At 36.2% G+C, this 19,413-nt stretch overlaps 1 protein-coding gene across 1 annotated transcript in view; it reads left to right on the top strand.

The window, feature by feature from the left end:
* LOC148308986 (polyamine-transporting ATPase 13A3-like) overlaps positions 1–8,679 on the top strand; it is a 33,965-nt gene extending 25,286 nt beyond the window's left edge. The window contains exons 13-18 of the mRNA XM_088260765.1: positions 832–993; positions 1,910–2,064; positions 3,369–3,592; positions 4,345–4,493; positions 5,957–6,144; positions 7,312–8,679. Coding sequence (XP_088116891.1) covers positions 832–993; positions 1,910–2,064; positions 3,369–3,592; positions 4,345–4,493; positions 5,957–6,144; positions 7,312–7,464 — 1,031 coding nt within the window. The 3' untranslated portion in view covers positions 7,465–8,679. The remainder of the gene's footprint in view (positions 1–831; positions 994–1,909; positions 2,065–3,368; positions 3,593–4,344; positions 4,494–5,956; positions 6,145–7,311) is intronic.
* Positions 8,680–19,413: the final 10,734 nt, after the last annotated feature.

Below are 19,413 nucleotides of genomic sequence, written 5' to 3' on the forward strand. Positions count from 1 at the left end.
GCACAACACAGACAGCGACCAGATAACGATAGAGCATAGACAAGAACTGCGGACGAGCGTGACATCACCGAGCGGATCCTATAAGTAGCCAGGAAACAAGGGACCCGTTTTTCTGCAGCTGCAAGTTGCCATTCGCTTCATAGTGATTCCAATCCAGTATTAAAATATTTAGAATTAATATGTTATTCAATCAATCACTTGGCATGATCAAGTACTTGTGCGTGATCAGGAATAATCAGCGGGTATGTATGACCAGCCAAAATGTCACAGATTCCATGCCCTTTCCAGCACACAGCCGAGCGCTGTGTTATCGAGTTGAAATTCATGTATGGGGATTTCAATCCTGTTCGAGCCGGCTAGGTTTATATACTATTCTGCCTTCATTCCTGACAAAGGTCCTCAGCGTTCTGTGCTTGATACCATAGTGCATCCTGTCGTGGACCAATATAAAGTATGTTCTGGTCTGTACCAGAAAATATAGCTATCTATATTTTTATTATCTTTTTACTCACTTGGTACATTTGTTATTGGTTTATTGACTAATGAATTGATTAACCTGTTAACCGGGCGGTCCACTGTCCAACTACGCAACTTGTAACGGGTGCGAATACTGATTCACTCCGTGTCTTAAATTCATGTCGAGACATGTATGGATGACTAATACCTTTGTTGTTCGAAAAATATACGTCCATATACATAATATAATAAACATATATTTCAAGGACGTATTCATATGTCCTACCCGTACCCGATATTGTTTACGTTTGACGTATTTATCCCGCCCGGTTAACACGTTAAGGTGTATTTGAAGAGCTCTTCCTTTGGCTACAGGAACCGTTTTCGGAAGATTCGGCCCAGATCAGAAGACGCAGCTGGTGGTAGCCTTGCAGCAGATGGGGTACGTGGCGGGGATGTGTGGCGACGGCGCCAACGACTGCGGCGCGCTCAAGGCGGCTCACATTGGCATATCCCTCTCCCAAGCCGAGGCCTCAGGTATTGTGTGACCACTCTCTCGCAACATTTCCAGTGGGTTCGTCCACAGGAGTTACAGCAGAACCTCTATACTTTTATATTTTTTTTACAAAATTGTTAGTTATATTGTATAAACCATTCACCGAGATTTTTAAGTCCACCGGTTTCAAGACGTACCCGTCTCTTCGTCGGGACAATCACTACCACAGCATGCAAACAATACTACCTGTCACTATCATAACACTATTTACTATCAATGTGGATACTGATGGTCCGGATTTTGGGCTAGATTTACAATGGATTAAAAAAAAATTGTCAGCAATCTTTTGAGTTTGTCAAAAAAGTATTTGACACAGAAGTTGGCCAGAAGTTTGGTGGGCAGGCACTATGGCACCATTGCAAAAAGTATTTCATTAATTTTTCATTTCAAACCCTTACACGCACCCCAATGGTGCATAGGGTGCTGCATCATATAAATGCAGTTTTATCTTGATCGTTTTAACACATGAAGGAAAGGTGATCAACTCTCCGCTTCAGGTACCAGTCCAGGGTAATATGGAACAAATATTAGAGTGAAAAAATCACTTATATTTATTTGACCCCCCTGGGAATCGAACCCGGGACCTCCAGAACGGTAGCCGAGTGTGCTGACCTACAGAGGCGAACAAACTCAGTATACTAATCACAAGTAACCGCAACACCCAATTCCCATCTGTATAACGTTTTTTTGACGTCTCTTGCGCTCTACCAAAAGTAAGCAAATAATAACACTTATAAGCGTCACAGTGATTATTCCGGCAAAGACTTTGCGGTCCTGCACCATCCGGAAGTATATTGACAAGTATATTGTGCAAAAAGTAAATTGAGAATATTCCATATTCTTTGTTGTCTGTGTTGAGATGTGAGTATGAACGTTCCCTCGCATTGACTGTTGCAGTGGCGGCCCCCTTCACGTCCCGCGTGCAAGACATAACCTGCGTCAAGTACCTGGCCCTGGAAGGGAGATGCGCCCTGAGCACCTCCTTCGCCATATTCAAATACATGGCCCTGTACTCCCTCATTCAATTTTTCTCCGTGCTCATTCTCTACAATGTAAGTAATAATTTGTAACCAAAACTTTTATTCCAAACAAATGTGCGGCAAAACGATGTATGATAGATGTGCGAAGGGTGATATAAAGAAAGAATGCTGCGTGAGACGTCTTTGTCCACACAATACTGTAGAAAATTAACCGGATCCGGTCCGCACCATAATCATGCCCTATATCTGTCTCACTCTCGATGCTACGCATCGCCAGTGGGTAAGAGTGACGCACGATGCGTGCTTTGATTTATTTATGTTTCGATCTTATTTGTTAATATTACGATATATTTCAAGAATAATGTGACACAAGTGTATTATAAAGTACCAAAAAGGCGCAATGAATTCCATTGAAAGTTTTTGTTTAGGAAAATAAATCGTTTCTTAACTAAATACATGATAAAAGTAATCATTTAAAAAACGGCAAAATACTGCCGCGTACAGGCGTCTCTCAGGAACAAAGTTAACGCGGTTAAAAGGTTAAGAAAGGGTCAGTTAGTAGCTGTATTGTAAAAACCGCTTGATTCGGCATGTGGACATCAAAGTGTAGAACAGGTATGGTGTGCAAATACAATTTCAAGTATTATTCGGTAATACTATTGAGTAATTCCTTCTCTGCCCAATCGGCCAGACTATGGAATGGATTACCTCTCCTTGTAAAAATGCACCCTCTCTAATAACTTTTAAAAAACGTCTGAGACAGTACTATCTATCATTAGTATCCTAACTGTCCATCAAAACTTATCCCTTAGTTTTTCCCTCTAGGTAGAGGAAGGGGGTCCTTCCCTAAACTCCCTTTGTCTTCCTTATTATCATCAATTTGTTATTTATGTTTTTTTTTTTATGTTCAAGTACTATCTACCCTCTGATTGCAAACAGCTATATATGGTATCAAGCGTTTTGATCAATATCATTAGTCTGTTTTTGGTTGGTCGGATGATATTGCTTTTAAGCAATAAGCCCGCCAATTATATTATTATTTTAATATTACCACACTATAAAATTAAAATTATTATGACTATAACTCACTTGTCATTTTGTTTATTTCGTTTAATAACCTTACAAAATTGATAAATTAAGATACAGTTAACCTATAAATATCCCGATATGTGCACAACGCCACAGTAAATAGTCTGAAATAAGCTCCGAGACAATGATACCAACATGAAATCTATACAAGCACTATTTCTGTTACATAGGCAACACATGGTTTTAACTAGAAACCTGTAGGCACTTAGACAATTTATTTTAAATTTGTGGTTAGCAGCAGTAACCAGTTGTCCCGAAAGGGTTAAGAGTTGAGAAATGATTTGCAGGCGTACTCGACCCTGGGCAACATGCAGTTCCTGTACATAGACCTGGTGGTGACGACGTCGCTGGCGCTGTCCATGGGGCGCGCGGGGCCCCCGCCCGCGCTGTGCCCGCGCAGCCCGCCCGTGTCCCTCGTGGGCCCCTCCAACACCGTGCCGCTGCTGCTGCAGGTGCTGGCCTGCCTGCTGGCGCAGCTGGCCGCGCTGCGTCTGCTCTACTTCCAGCCCTGGTGAGTACCTGCACCTTGTCTCTCATCACGATTAACAATTTATTTTCCTTTGTTGACTTCTTACCCTCATCCACACCCAATGATGCACAAGGCACTGCATCAAATTCATGCAATGTTAAATGTTAAGTTGATTGTTAGCTAAATATGCGAAAACAAGCTCACATTTCAGGATAATTTTGAAAAATCATCAGAAATTTTAGCATAGTCAGTACAGAGTTCCGAGTGCTCCATTCAGTCAGAGCGCTTGCCGCGAGCGACATGATCCGGTTAGTCCCCATCTTTATTCCAACTCCATTCACTTTCATACATTAGGGTTCATTATTAGTCATTGTAACGTAATAATAATATTAAAGTCTCGAAGAAGAAGCTGTGTCCTTCGAAACTGGTCGGCATTATAATTTTATATAATTTACTAAGTTACGTGTGTAATTTGATGATTTATGCAAATCTTTGTCCGCCTCCGTAGTGTAATGGTCAGCATGCTCGCCTACCGTTCTGGAGGTCCCGGGTTCGATTCCCAGGGGGGTTTAATAAATATTAGTGATTTTTTCACTCTAATATTTATTCAATATTACACTGGACTGGTACCTGAAGTGGAGGGCTGATCACCTTTCCTTCATGTGTAATCGATCGAGAAAACACTGCGTTTATATAAGCAGTGCCCTATGCACCATTGGGGTGCGGCAAGGGATTTATTATTATTATTAACTTCACTTTTTGAACTGGTCAAGTTGATTGATGACTGATGGCAGGTTCGTGCCGCTGGAGGGGGGTCCGGATGTGGAGGAGGTGGTGTGCTGGGAGAACACCGTGGTGTTTGTGGTCAGCAGCTACCAGTACCTGATCCTAGCCGCCGTCTACTCCAAGGGGCAGCCATTCCGTGAAGCGTTTTGTACAAACTGTAAGTGATATTCATGCCTTTCCACTTGTATCCTATGAACATTGTAATGGGAAATTTGGGAAGCTGGCAGGAAGCAAACATCATGGCTACGCAACATTCGGGGCTTTTTTTTTAGACAGGAGTTGCATTTATAATTGTGGAGGTCCTCACCAAAATGTTACATTTCCATTATAAATGTTTTTAAGTAATCAGGAATTCAGCTTGTAAAAAAATTTTGTTACGTTTTGGTGCGATTTAATGATTTCATATTGGTTTAACACAGGATTGGTTATGTTTTGTCGCAACTTTAATTAAGATTTTAATAGAATACAGTCGGAACAGATTTGCATTCAAAGGATTTTTGCGCAATATTAGAAATGTAATTTCTTGGTGAGGACCTCCACAATTTACCTTGCTTATTATGTACAAGGTTTATAGATCATTAAGTGGATTTTGGTTTCTTTGAATTAAAAAGAGATGTTTTATTTTAATCTGTGTTGGGAACAAAGGGGGATAATCTAGTGTGGGCCAGCCAGGAAATTATCTCCATTTGCTCATTTCTGGAAGTAAACCACGTAAAATTCATCAGGAGTTCACTGTCGTCAACAGACCTTCCATTCCACTAGAAGAGGGCTCGGCATTTTGTACCCTAACATGGTTTTTATAGTACCAATGTCCTTCACTATTTTTATCATGTATGATACCAACCGCAGGACCGCAAAGCCTTTGCCGGAGTGATCGCTATGACGCTTTTAAGTGTTCTATTTATTTACTTTTGGTAGAGCGCAAGAGACATCAAAAAAACATTATACAGATGGGAATTGGGTGTTGCGGTTACTTGTGATTAGTATACTGAGGGTCGGGCGGTAGACTGTCCGAGTATAATTAGGGTCGTGGTTGGTGAAAAAACCGCCCGACAACAATGTGTTCAATTCAATTTATTTATTTTCAATTAACATATACATTACAAACTAAAAAATTTAAACCGTATACATTAAATACATACAAAAATCGAAAATATGCAAAGAACTATTGCTAAAGTAGTAGAAGCATCCCGCTTCGGAAAACTCCTTCAGACACATGGAACAGATCAATATCCAATGAGATATTGTTCAACATAGCGGTAGCTCTTCCTACAGGCATAACCATCGGCAGGTTGGTCCTGTGTATAGGAATGTGAAACAATCTATGCCGACGCTGTCTTAGGTAACTATCGGGAGCATACAGACCAAGGTTCCGGATAATATCAGGATTATCAATCATACCGCGCAACAATCAATAAAAATGCGTAATCAAATACACATTCCTTCTAGTCTCTAAACTATTGTAGCCAAGCATACCCTGGAGAAACTCGGTCGAGTAGAGCCAAGGATAATAGCCGCGATAATAGTGTTAACTGCATGTGTATATTTATAGAATAGTGCAGTTCTAAAAGTGACTTAAAATGTTTGTATTTAACTTAAAGTGTTAAATTTATTTTCCAGTTCAACTGGTGGGGACCCTGATAGTGCTGACCGTGGTCACAACTCTACTGCTAATGTGTCCGTGGATGGAACTAGCCGAATTTTTCGAAGTCAAAGAATGGGTGTTTGGGAACATGGAGACCAATTACTTCAGGATATACCTGCTGGCCATACCCGCCCTTCACATTGTGGTTGCTATCGCCATTGAAGTGAGTAAAGCCAATTACTCACTTAACATTTTGAGTGTGTCCAAATACTTTACAAATCGGAATTATCTCCAACTAGGAGCTATTTTATACATTTTTTTGACACTGTTGAGTGTTTCTGTTTCACTGCTGAAAGTATTTTTTTATGGAGTTTAATATTTGACCAGTTATTTTATTTACAACAATTTGAGTGTGTTCAAATACTTGTTCACAAATCTGGTTGACAATCATGGGTAGAATTTACTGTAGTGTAGAGCAGTGTTCCGCAAACTTTTTGCATTCAAGGTACACCTGCCAAATTAAGAAATATCAGAGGTATCAATTTATTATCAAAATATAATGCGAAAACATATTATTTCATAGTTTATTTAATATCTTCACAAAACTAGACTTTTTTCCGCGGCACACCAACTAATCGCCACGGTACACCATAGTGCCGCGCGGCACACACACGGCGGAACAATGGTGTAGAGTGATCACTTAACCAAGCCTATGACGGTCGTAAGCCCTGTAAATACCCAGACTTCCATATTCTTCTTTACATAGATGAAGATATGGAAGTCTGGGTAAATTCGGTCTAAATTACTTTTAACACCTCAACATAGATGTTGAGGTATTAAAATGTAATTTATTTGTTTTGCGGAGACCCACCAAGCTACCTTGTCAGTGGAGTTCTTTTTTTATACATTTTAATTTTTTGTAAAAATGACAATAAGAACATAACATATCGCTCACTCCTTTCAAGAACGTCATAAATAAAAAATTGTCAATTCACAGTTGTGCATGTTTTCGGAATGCCCAGAAAATGTACTAAATAGCAGCAAAAGCGGCCTATTTTTAACTAAATATTTACCCGCTACAGGGCAGAAAGTGTTGTTTTTGCATTTTGAAGAAAAGGTATTGTTTTTAATTATTTTTTTCAAATACACTAAATATTTTTCAAATGGAGAAAAAAACCTTCAGGTTTTACCTAAGAAGATCTGTCGCACACTAAAAAGTTCAATTAGTGGCTTGATATTTTTTTAAATACATTTCATCATATTCTTAAACTTTAAAAACGATCTCCCGAAAAATCACGTTTTTTGATTTATGACGTTGTTGAAAGGAGTGAGCGATATACACGCATAACGTGCTGGTAAACTTTGTAATTGGTATTTGTTTTATTTTCAGGGGTGTCTCGCGGATACGGCTTGGTTCAAATCTCTCATAAGCAATCTCACTCCGCGCAGCATCAGGAACAAGGACTCCTACAAGAGCGTGATGAAGCAGATGGAAGGCAGTCAGTGGATGGAGTCCCTCAAGGGAGAGTCCATTGTCTGCTGACATATAGTGCCTACCCTACACCTCGCCCGCAGATTACTACACCTCCTCATCCGACAACTGTCTTGTTGCTGACACGTAAAGGTCTTCTCGTTATGAAGAAGCATGTTGTTCTATTCCAAGCGCCATTGCTTAGTCGTCTTATGATGTCTGAGCATGTCCAACATCGTAAGATGAATGGGAACGGGCTAACCCGGAATCCCGCCCTGTTTCCTAGGATTCTCGAAAAGCGTATACCTCAAACGGACAGTTCTACATTAGGTATTATAGAATACTCCGATTTGTTAATCTTTCCCTCCCGGTGATATGTATTTACTACAACTTGACTTTAAAAATGAGAAAATCAGTAGAAAATATAATAGGTACGGTCTCAGAATTTTTATATTCGTCCGTATGTATTACATAAAAGTACTATATAATATAAAGTTATTCATTTGCAGCTACGGAAATAAATAATTTGTGAATAAACTGGGGATAAAATCACCAATACAATACACAAACGATCCCTAATGTGTGCGTGCGTGACGTTGTTTGCGTACACGCGCGGGTGCACCCGGCTTGATAATGTTTCCGCCAATCTCCTTTTGGTAGCGCGTAGGTCGTTCTCCGCGGCGGTTGTGTCACTACGCCAGCTGTTGCGGCTACTTGCAATGAATTTTTTTCTCGTTTTCAGATACTTACCAGAGCTAACATTACATAATTGTTACATTTCAAATTCAACTATGGTCAGTAAAAGCAATTTAGGAATATTCACATTTTTTACATTTTTTTAATCACATTTTCACACCATAGTGTACGGTGGTATGGACATGTGGAGCGAATGGATAACGAGAGAATGAGTAAGAAAATATATGTGGCAAATGTGAGAGGGAAAACAGAACGTGGACGACCGAAAAAGACTTGGCACGATCAGATCAATCAGAACCTAAAATCTGGCGGTGTCAAAAGTCTGCGTAATCGGAGGGTATGTATGACTAGATGTAAGGATGTGAAGGAGGCGAGGAGTGTATAGGCCTCTCTGCCTACCCCTGCGGGGAAACGGCGTGATGGTAGTAGTAGTAGTAGTATACAGAATACATATCGCCGATGCATGTGGTAGTTTTTAACACCCTAAGGGAAAGGTTAAATATCACATTTGAATTCTCAATTCCAGTAATCTACGCAGAACTGCTGATTTTCAGTTCAAATTTATAAAGGTATAGTAATCAAAAGTCCCGATTAAATTGAAATAAAAACAGAAATTATACCACACTTAGGTAAGGTTATAGGATGATGAATACAAACTTGTTATAGAGTTTTGTTTCTTTCAAGGTCTTTTTAATACGTCTGTGTCGGGGTATTTTCCAGCCAAATTTGGCAAGAATGCGAGCAATTGTTTGATTTTAGCGCATTAAATCAGATTCTGCGTGTAAAATAGCTGTATCTTTTGAACTAAAGGTATAAAATAGCTATATTTAAAAAAAAAATAGTAAAAATTATTAATTTATCTGTAATAAACATTTTGCTGTTTTTTTAGCTTACAAAATATGCAAGTTATATTTTATAACATTACAAAAAAATTATGAAAAAACTCAGGTTTTCATTATTTAGGACATTATTATAAATAATATTTATCAGAAATACATTTTTCCTAATGGCAGACATACTTTATTTGCGCCGTGAATGTTTTTAATATTAAAAATCGGCAGGTAGGTAAATTCTTGGACGTTATACTTAACAGGTTACTATACGGCCAATGTTTACAAGTTTTCCACACTCCACTGCTAATTTACATAAACCGAGTTTTGTCGGCTCTTGCTTTTTACTAATAATTTGTATGAAATATGTTTAGATTGCTAATATATTTAATAAGGGTCCAACAAAATGTAATTTTTCCCTTTTACAACTATACTTTACCTCCTCCCTACAGTCTGGATCAAGTGAGAAGCATATCAACACACAATTTTCTATCTTTTTACTTTATATCTTAGCCACAGAAAACAATGTAAAACCATAGAAAGCAATCCTTACTTTGTAATTATCTCAAATTATATCAAAATAAGTTAGGGTCTTCAATCTGGGCCACGTGACGCTTAAATACTAAAATTCAATCAAACCATCTTTCTATTAACACATTTTGGACGGGTGTTTTTTACGCGTGCAGACTGCTGGCGACGGGATTTGATAATTATGCACATCTCTTTGTTAAGGTCTTAAGACTTTAACAAAGAGATTAGTACATAGTATTCATATAAAAACATTAAATATGTAATTCCTTCTTTTGTGACTTTAAAATAGGCTGGCGCAGAAGGTAAAAATGACCATCCCGTCCATAAGCATCAATCGACCAAACGGGTAGAAATATCTTTCTCATCTGAAGCTTGGTTTATTATACTACAAATAGTATCTCATTATACTATAATATTATAAATAATATCAAATATAGTAATAAAAAATTGTGAGAATGCCGATATGCGGTTGTATGAGTAGGCTGTGCGGCCAACAATGCTTAGCTCGAATATTAATTAACAGAAATTAATGTACTTAATTCTTTCTTTCAATACATTTTGCATTTTATTTATGTTAGACTCTTACATTTACATGCATTTCTGCTGATAGAAAGTTAGTTTCTCCAAATGTGCATTGGAGAGAATGGGACAAAACGGTCACTAAAATTGTCAATGTTTCCTTAAATAATGCTCGCTTCAACAAAATCAGTAGTATAAAGACCGCAATACATTAACACGTTGACTGCCAACTATGATATAATTCGTAGATTGCGTTCTTTGCTAGGACACCGACTACGAGTTATCTCCTATGGTTCGGTCCGCCTCCGTAGTGTAATGGTCAGCACGCTCGGCTACCGTTCTGGAGGTCCCGGGTTCGATTCCCAAGGGGTGTAAAATAAATATAAGTGATTTTTTCACTGTAATATTTATTCAATATTACCATGGACTTGTACCTGAAGCGGAGGGCTGATCACCTTTCCTTCATGTGTAAACGATCAAGATAACACTGCGTTAATATGACACAGTGCCCTATGCACCATTCGGGTGCGGATAAGGGTTTCATTATATTTTTATTATGGTTACTTGCCATATTTGTGCTGCTACAATAAAATTCCTAGTAAATCAGTGCTAATATGGATAGATGATATTTAGGAAGAGAACAATTTTTTTTGAATTACCTAACGTCCAAGTGACTCTGAAATCTAGCTACGGCTTATGCAACACCGTTTATCATGTCCCTACTCAGGCTTCAACTTTAAAAGTTTCATAGCCTATGCCTACTTGTGAGTGGATTTACTCTTTATGTTTAAAGTTACTATAATTTCATGTAATTCATGAGTGAAAATTCTAGGCAAAAACACTCGCTGGAAGAGAACAAAAATTCAATGCTGGCTTATATGAACAGAAAATTTGTTAATAAATGAACAGGAAATATAATTTTAAAAAAATTCTTTAAAATCAAGTCAAAAAGTAAAAGAATATTTTTAAAGAATTGGCTTTTTCGATCGGAATTCTGAAAAAAGCCGTGGCACTCAACGTGTTAAATTATGCTCAAAATCAGTAGCGTAAAGACCGCAATAATTTAATAAATGCCAAGTTTTCCACTTAGGGTAGAGTTGTTCGGCATTCAGATGAAGAAATGGATTGTTGGGGAGTTAATTGAAGTGACTGACTTAGTGATTTCGCTCACACCTTTCAAGAACGTCATAAATAAAAAAACTTGATTTTTCAGGAGAACGTTTTTAAAGTTTAAAAATATAACACAATATATTAAAAATAAATATCATGCCACTATTGAACTTTTCATTGTGCAACAGATATTTTCAGGTAAAACCTGAAGGTTTTTTCTCCATTTGAAAAATATTAAGTTTATTTAAAAAAAATAATTAAACAATACCTTTTCTTCCAAATGCAAAAACAACATTTTCTGCCCTGTAGCGGGTAAACATTAAGATAAAATATGCCTCTTTTGCTGGGATATAGTACATTTTCTGGGCATTCCGAAAACATGCACAACTAAAAATTGACGATTTTTTATTTATGACGTTCTTGAAAGGAGTGAGCGATTTGTCATCATTAATTTTGACTGAAGGGCAATATTTATCTCTGGTATTTTTTTTTCTATGGCGGTAAAATACTGGTAAAATACAAAGCATTTCTGCACATTAAATAAAATTTCGATTTTAAAACACAAAATAAACAACTCCAGTCAAGATATATTTATCTAAAATAATATCTGGTGCCTTGTGTAGGATGAGTCGTTTGTGGGATGTGATTTTATTATAATCGTGAGTTTTTTTATATAGCTTAGTGAAAAAATAGTTAATTTGTATTTGTTTCTGCAGAATCTTAGCAGATTTTGCTTCGTGGAATCCGCAAAGTAAATGCAATTGACATTCTACTATTGACCTTCAATCATTTAAGACATTGATGATCTTTTATTGACCGTGAACAGCCCCTATAGATAATTTAAACAGTGATGTAATACATTACGATATAATAATCTTTGTGTGTTAGTTCTCACACAATTTCAATATGCCATACTTAACCTTTTAACCGCGTTCACTTTGTTCCTGAGAGACGCCCGTGCGCGGCGGTATTTCGCCGTTTTTTAAATGATTACTTTTATCATGTATTTAGTTAAGAAACGATTTATTCTCTTAATCAAAAACGTTCAATGGGATTCATTGTGCCTTTTTGGTACTCTATAATACACTCGTGTCACATTATTCTTGAAATATATCGTAATATAAACAAATAAGATCGTAACATAAATAAATCAAAGCACGCATCGTGTGTCACTCTTACCCACTGGCGATGCGTAGCGTCGAGAGTGAGACAGATATAGGGTATGATTATGGCGCGAACTAATTACCGACCGCAAGAAAAATCAGGGATCTGTTCTTTTATTTATCCTTGTGATGTTACAAATTATTAGTCAGATATTTCAACAGATGTCATAAGGCCAAGGATTGACGTATTATTTTATCCAAAGTTCCACACCATGAAAAAATCCCTCCAAGTTGAACTGAGGTTCGAAACTTGGAGCAAAGTAAAAACACAAACGGTTACGTCAGCCGCGTACAGGGAATGTTTTGTGAAAACACATACGGTTATGCGAGCCGCGTGGATCCGGTTAAGTGTTGACTATAAAGATCTAGGGTTAATGAACAATGTATACAGATACATGTGTAGTACCAAAAGTAAGTGTAAAGTAATATTAGTGAAAATGATGTCATTGTACAAGACATTCCATAGGGCTTTATAAGAAAACAGGCCACCAACATAATCACTTTATAACCAATAGTAAACAGTTTGATTTTGGCAGTAATTTTTAATGTTGCCAGTGTAAAATATTGTATTTATGGCTGTTAAGTTTTTTAATAATAAAAAATGTAACTAACCAGTGATTTGAACATAAAAATAAACAATTGTTAATTAAAAGAAATATGCAATATTATTTTGTCCATTTATATTATGTTTTAAAATCATATTAAAAGCTTTAAAAATATTATTTATATGTGAAAACATATTGATTTCGCCTGGAATTGACAAATATATTTTTTTTATTTAAATTTACCGGTATGTTGGTATCACTGCACTAGTTAAGTGGGTGCTTGTGTATCTTATTTATGTAGCATATTATCTATGGTGAGAGTGTCATACACCAGCATTGGACTGTCTCGCTTACTGGCCACTAATGTTTACAAATGACAAGCCCCAAAACTATAAATTATCCACAACATTTTGAAAGTGTCCTAAATACTTTTTCACAAATCTGGATTTTCTCCACTTATAGGAGTATTTTTCATATTATTTTTTGACATCTCATCAAAGATGAATCTTCATCTTTGATGAGATGTAATTGGAGAAAATCCGGATTTTTGGTACAAGTATTTGGACACACTCAAAATGTTGTAAAAAAATTATCTGTTCAAATTATAAGCTTAAATGATAAAAATGAAAATGATGTTTTCTGGCGTTTCTCATGTATGTGATTATAATCCAGGATTCGGACCTCACATACTAATATAAGAGTTTCTGCTCAGTAAAAAGTTTCTTTTCATCTCTCCAATAAATGTCTCTAGTGAAGTTCTAGTGATTCAATAACAATGTTTCTAAATTGGTTCATATATATAGAATTTCAGTAGTGTGGTTGTCAATTATGGCTAGAATTGGTGAATGTTACACATGTGTAAAGCCTATGACGGTCGTCAGCCCCGACTTCCATATTCTTCTTCATCTTTGATGAGATGTCGAAAAATAATATAAATTATCCCGTTTCGCTGTCTCAGAATGTCTATATGGCCTGCCTTATTGGAATGTCTTGTCTAATGTCTTTGTGTAAACGAGATTTTAAGCTTTAGAATGTAGAAGAAACGGTTTTGCTTTGTGACTTAAACATTATTTGACTTGTGATAACTTTTTTTTGTTACTAGGAAAAATTGTAGCAGAAATATAAATCTCTGCCGAACCTATTAATTGTATTATATTAAACATTTTTTAGGACAGAAAATTTATATGTGAAAGTTATATCGTGCAATTATAACATTTTTGTATGCATATTAATTATACTTATTGTTTGTTCAAAAACTGAACCATTTAATTTGGTCGCTTGTTATAGTATATAATAGTAAAATGATTATACACTTTATAATTTTTTTTATTTACTAAGTAGACGTTTGAAATATGAATTGTAATCAAATCCTCAATCAGAGTTGATTACAATATGTCTCCGACTCGGAAATAATTACAAATATGTACCTGTATAAACAAATGTGTGAAACTCCAAAAAAACAAGACAGTTATATCTTTCTCTTGCCTGATGCGGATACGGAATTACCAAACATGTTACGTTTCCATGTCATGTTAATGTAACATACGTTTTCATGCTATTATATTAAACCATATCCGCTCCCTAGGCGGATCATATGGAGTCTCCAGGCTTTTCTGTCGGCTGCCCTTGCATCCTCCCAAGTCAGATCCGCGTCCCGAAGTTCTGACGTGAACTACCGACGATTTGTCAGCAGTGGTCGTCCTGGGCGGCGCAAACCTGATGCCTTGTAAAAGAGGCAAGCTTGATGGCGGCTCTCGGGAGGCATGCGGAGTACATGGCCAAGCCATGAATCGCTGAATCGCCTTTTCTTGTGTTAATGAAAACTATTATTTTTTTATGTTAACACATTTCGGACGGGTGTTTCTTATTGCCTATGGACCGCTGGTGACAAGATTTGATAATTGTGTACATAAAGTTTAGACCTTTAAAAAGAAATTGGTATAAAAACATTAAATAATTCCTTCTTTTCTGACTTTGAAATGAGGCCGGCGCAGAAGGTAAAAATACACTTCCCGTCTTTAAGCATCAATCGACCGAACAGGTAGAAATACCAATCCTGTCCTAAGTCTTTTAATTATTAAAATTGTGTTTTTATGTCATTACGTTTTCTATTTTAGAATTTTTAAAATTAATTCATCTTTTTTATTATAAGTTGAAATTGAATATCTAATACATGAACCTAAACATATGAAATGAACGCTAATAAATTGATCACGGATTGTAATAAATATTTCTCCTTTAAAAAAACTGGATAAGTTTCACATATCAATATGGACATGTTTGGTAATTATATATACATTACCTAAATATACGAGGGTCATCTGGAAAGTAGTATGTACCCGTTTGGGAATATAAAAAAAAAGTTGTAAAGAACATACCTTAAACTAGTTCTCTCCATAGTCCAAATTTAAGCATTTGTACATTAAGACGTGTGACAAGTTTTTGTATCCCAATGTCCATATTCCTCCGCCACCAGTGTATGGGTACTACTTTCTGGATGACCCACGAGTGATATATAAATTATGAGATCTCAGCTATTATAGCGAGCAATGAAGCATTCATTTTTTTAAACTCCCATATTGGTTATTTATCGTATTAAGGTAGGGACTGACCGGAGCGTCGCTCGTGGCGAGCGCTTCGACTATGGTTGGAGCGCTCGGCTCACTTTACTGACTACACGCGAATGCTCGCATCGTAACGTGTTACGTTAAGACGAAATGGCTCTGGTCAGTCCCCACCATTACAAGATTGGCAATATTATTCAGTGAATTAGTTCTGTAGAAGTGTACTTCTTCTAAGAAAGTCAAAAATTCCTATAAAATATTAAATCACCATTTATTATTTTGTTGAATGATTTATTTCACTTAATTATAAAGGAGTTATTGCTGTTTATTAGTGATAGAACCCTCATTAGATAAATAAAAAAGGAATTCTTAATTAGACTTTTTCTTTACAGCCAAATATTCGATAAATACAAATAGTGAACAGGTTTTGGCTTTAAAATTAGAATTGGTTTAAAAAAAAAAACACCATTGGTGAATGTTGACATGATCACACAGTAAAGACTGTTTTTAATGAATATTTTAAATAAAAAGGGAACTTCCCTAGTGAGGCTGTTAGTTTGAACTAAAAATATGCTTTTTATAAGCTTGTGCTGTTGTTTTTAAGGAAATTTGTGTTGTTTCTTTTGTAGGTAGCCATCTGTATGGTGTAAATGAAATGCATAATTGGAAATATGCGCACGGTTAAAATCAGTTTAAAAAATCCGACATTTTATATATGCTCTTCGAGTTATGGCCAAAATTCCAATTACAGTGGTTCAAATTTACTGTAATTTCTTTCCTTACCTGTTATATGAGCTTTATTCTAGATCCAAAAAAAAGACACTTTGAGTATATAAACTTTTATTAAAAAATATATATAAATGGGGACATTTCATAAAACATGTTGAAGGTGAGATCAAGTGTAACCTGCCGAAGAAGCTGTAACATTCTTATTTGTAAGTACACACATTTTTACAAATTCTCAGATGTTAGCATATGTTCAAATTTTGTATATTTGTCCCATGATATTAAAGTCTTTTCCACTGACTAACCCTTAACCCTTAACCCTTGTCCGCCTTCGTAGTGTAATGGTCAGCACGCTCGGCTACCGTTCTGGAGGTCCCGGGTTCGATTCCCAAGGGGGGTAAAAATAAATATAAGTGATTTTTTCACTGTACATTAAGTTGCAAATTGGAAGCATATTATTACCAAGACTGACGTTGAGCAACGCGCGTATCATTCGACGCTACACCTAATACTTTGACTGATGAGTTTTAATGAAGATAAATAAAAAATAATAATTAAACCCTTATCCGCACCCCAATGGTGCATAGGGCACTGCGTCATATAAACGCAGTGTTATCTTGATCGTTTACACATGAAGGAAAGGTGATCAGCCCTCCGCTTCAGGTACCAGTCCAGGGTAAAATTGAATAAATATTACAGTGAAAAAATCACAAATATTTATTTGACCCCCCTGGGAATCGAACCCGGGACCTCCAGAACGGTAGCTGAGCGTGCTGACCATTACACTACGGAGGCGGACAAATAAAAATTAAACTCATTAAAGTGGTATATTCAAGTGTTTAATTTTAATAAAATAATCATGTCATTCCACAAAGTTAATGCCGAATCAATAAATAATACAGTAATTTGAGCATTTTATCAAAGGTGATTTGCAGTTTAAATATATCGTAAACTTACATTAAACAAGTTACACTTGATCTGTGCCTCACTCTTCATATAATTTAAACATTAAAATTTCTCATTAGTTATAAAAATATAATATTAACGTCAAAAATAGTCCAAAGTGAAGAGAGGGCTACTAAAAACTTCACTCTGGTCTACTTTATATATTTATATATGCATAGGTTGTTTTTTTTTTTAGAGGTAAAATTCAAATTTCCCGCAATAAGGCATTTTAAGGCGGGTGATATGCGGCAGCATAGCACCCGCCATGTGGCATGTTGCGCCATTTTACTGAAACTAGCTCTGTGATGTCAATGCCATTCAACTGAGGTACAAAGAAGTCAGTAATCATGGTTCTGAAGCGCTCTCTATTGACCGTAACATTCTGGCCAGCATCGTCTTTAAAAAAACACGGGCCAATGATTCCACCCGGCCATACAAAACACCAAACAGTGACTTTTAATGGATGTAAGGACGTCTCCACAAAGGTTTCCGGGGTTTCTCCACTTCAAATTCGGCAATTCTGCTTATATTGACATATCCATTTAACCAAAAATGTGCCTCATCGGTGAACAAAATTGTGCGTTGAAAAAGAGGATCAAGCTGAATATTGTTTTGGTCCACTTATCGAACGATGCGCATGATCATCATTCATTAATGGCGAAATAGCATAACATGACTATAAATCAACTATTATTAGATTAAAACCAATATTTTTAGCTTTTCCACTTTTTTTATTTGACCAGCGACCGGGTTTCGTTGTTACCGACATCATCAGACTGGTGATGTCTGATGATGTCGGTAACGACATCATCAGACATCACCAAATAAAAAAAGTGGAAAAGCTAAAAATATTGGTTTTATATATAAAACCCTAATCCGCACCCGAATGGTGCATAGGGCACTGTGTCATATAAACGCAGTGTTATCTTGATCGTTTTTTTTTACACATGAAGGAAAGGTGATCAGCCCTCCGCTTCAGGTACCAGTCCATGGTAATATTGAATAAATATTACAGTGAAAAAATCACTAATATTTATATTACCCCCCTTGGGAATCGAACCTGGGACCTACAAAACGGTAGCAGAGCGTGCTGACCATTACACTACGGAGGCGGACAAAAATATTGGTTTTAATCTAATAATAAATTAAAAATGCAATTCCATCACAAAGTGTCAGTGGATAATATAAATCTATTATAAATCAACTGTCGAATTGGCAGTGTGGAAAAACAATGTTATCAGTTTAAAATCCAAACATCTAAAAAAACCACCTATATATCTTAATATAAAGCACAAAAACACCAATGTAAGATAGAAATATTTTTGCTTAAATATGTATGAATACACTGAACTCCTTATTCACACGATAGATACGTTCCACGCGTTACCGTGCAAAGGAAAAGTATACTTAAATAATAATAAAATATATTATTTTTGACATCTCATCAAAGATGAAGAAGAATATGGAAGTCTGGGCATTTACGGGGCTGACGACCGTCATAGGCTGGTTTAAGTGATCACTTTACACATGTGTAACATTCACCAATTCTACCCATTACTGACATGTGTGTGATTGAAATCCAGGATATGGACCTCACATACTAATATAAGAGTTTCTGCTTAATAAAGAGCTTCTTTACATCTCACCAATAGATGTCTTTAGTGAAGTTCTAGTGATTCAAGAACAAGGTTTCTAAATTGGTTCATATATATAGAACTTCCAAGAATTTGAGTAGTGTGGTTGTCAATAATGGGTAGAATTGGTGAATGTTACACGTGTGTAAAGTGATCACTTAAACCAGCCTATGACGGTCGTCAGCCCCGTAAATGCCCAGACTTCCATATTCTTCTTCATCTTTGATGAGATGTCAAAAAATAATATGAAAATAACTCCTGTAATTGGAGACAATCCAGATTTTGTGAACAAGGGACACACTCAAAATGTTGTAAATAATAAAATATAGTGGATAGTATTTCTAGTATAAAAATCTATTCAGGATATCAAAACATAAAATTGTTTATTGCTTATCAAATCTTAATTTTAATTAAAAAATAATTTTTAAAATTATTCACCTAGCCCCCTTCCGCATACCTCTCTGCTATGCACTGAGTATGTGCCCTATGGTATGTACTGAGTAGTTACTTAAAGCGTAAGGGAGTTCGGTATATTTGAATCCATCAAAAGGGTCTTTTCAAAATACAAAGTTAACTTTTTAAATGTATTGAACATTAAAAGCAACTTTATGGTTTTAATGATGTTACTGATATAAAATAAAATTGCCATTTATAAAATAATTTTCTGCTTTATAAATGACAATATTTTAAACATTTTGCCATTGGTTTACATTCATAAAGCATCACGGGGTTGACCTTATGAATGCCTGGTATTATGC

The sequence above is a fragment of the Brachycentrus maculatus genome, unplaced genomic scaffold, assembly GCF_059751285.1.
Source record: "Brachycentrus maculatus isolate JH-2025_06_01 unplaced genomic scaffold, ASM5975128v1 h1tg000142l, whole genome shotgun sequence".
NCBI lineage: Eukaryota > Metazoa > Arthropoda > Insecta > Trichoptera > Brachycentridae > Brachycentrus > Brachycentrus maculatus.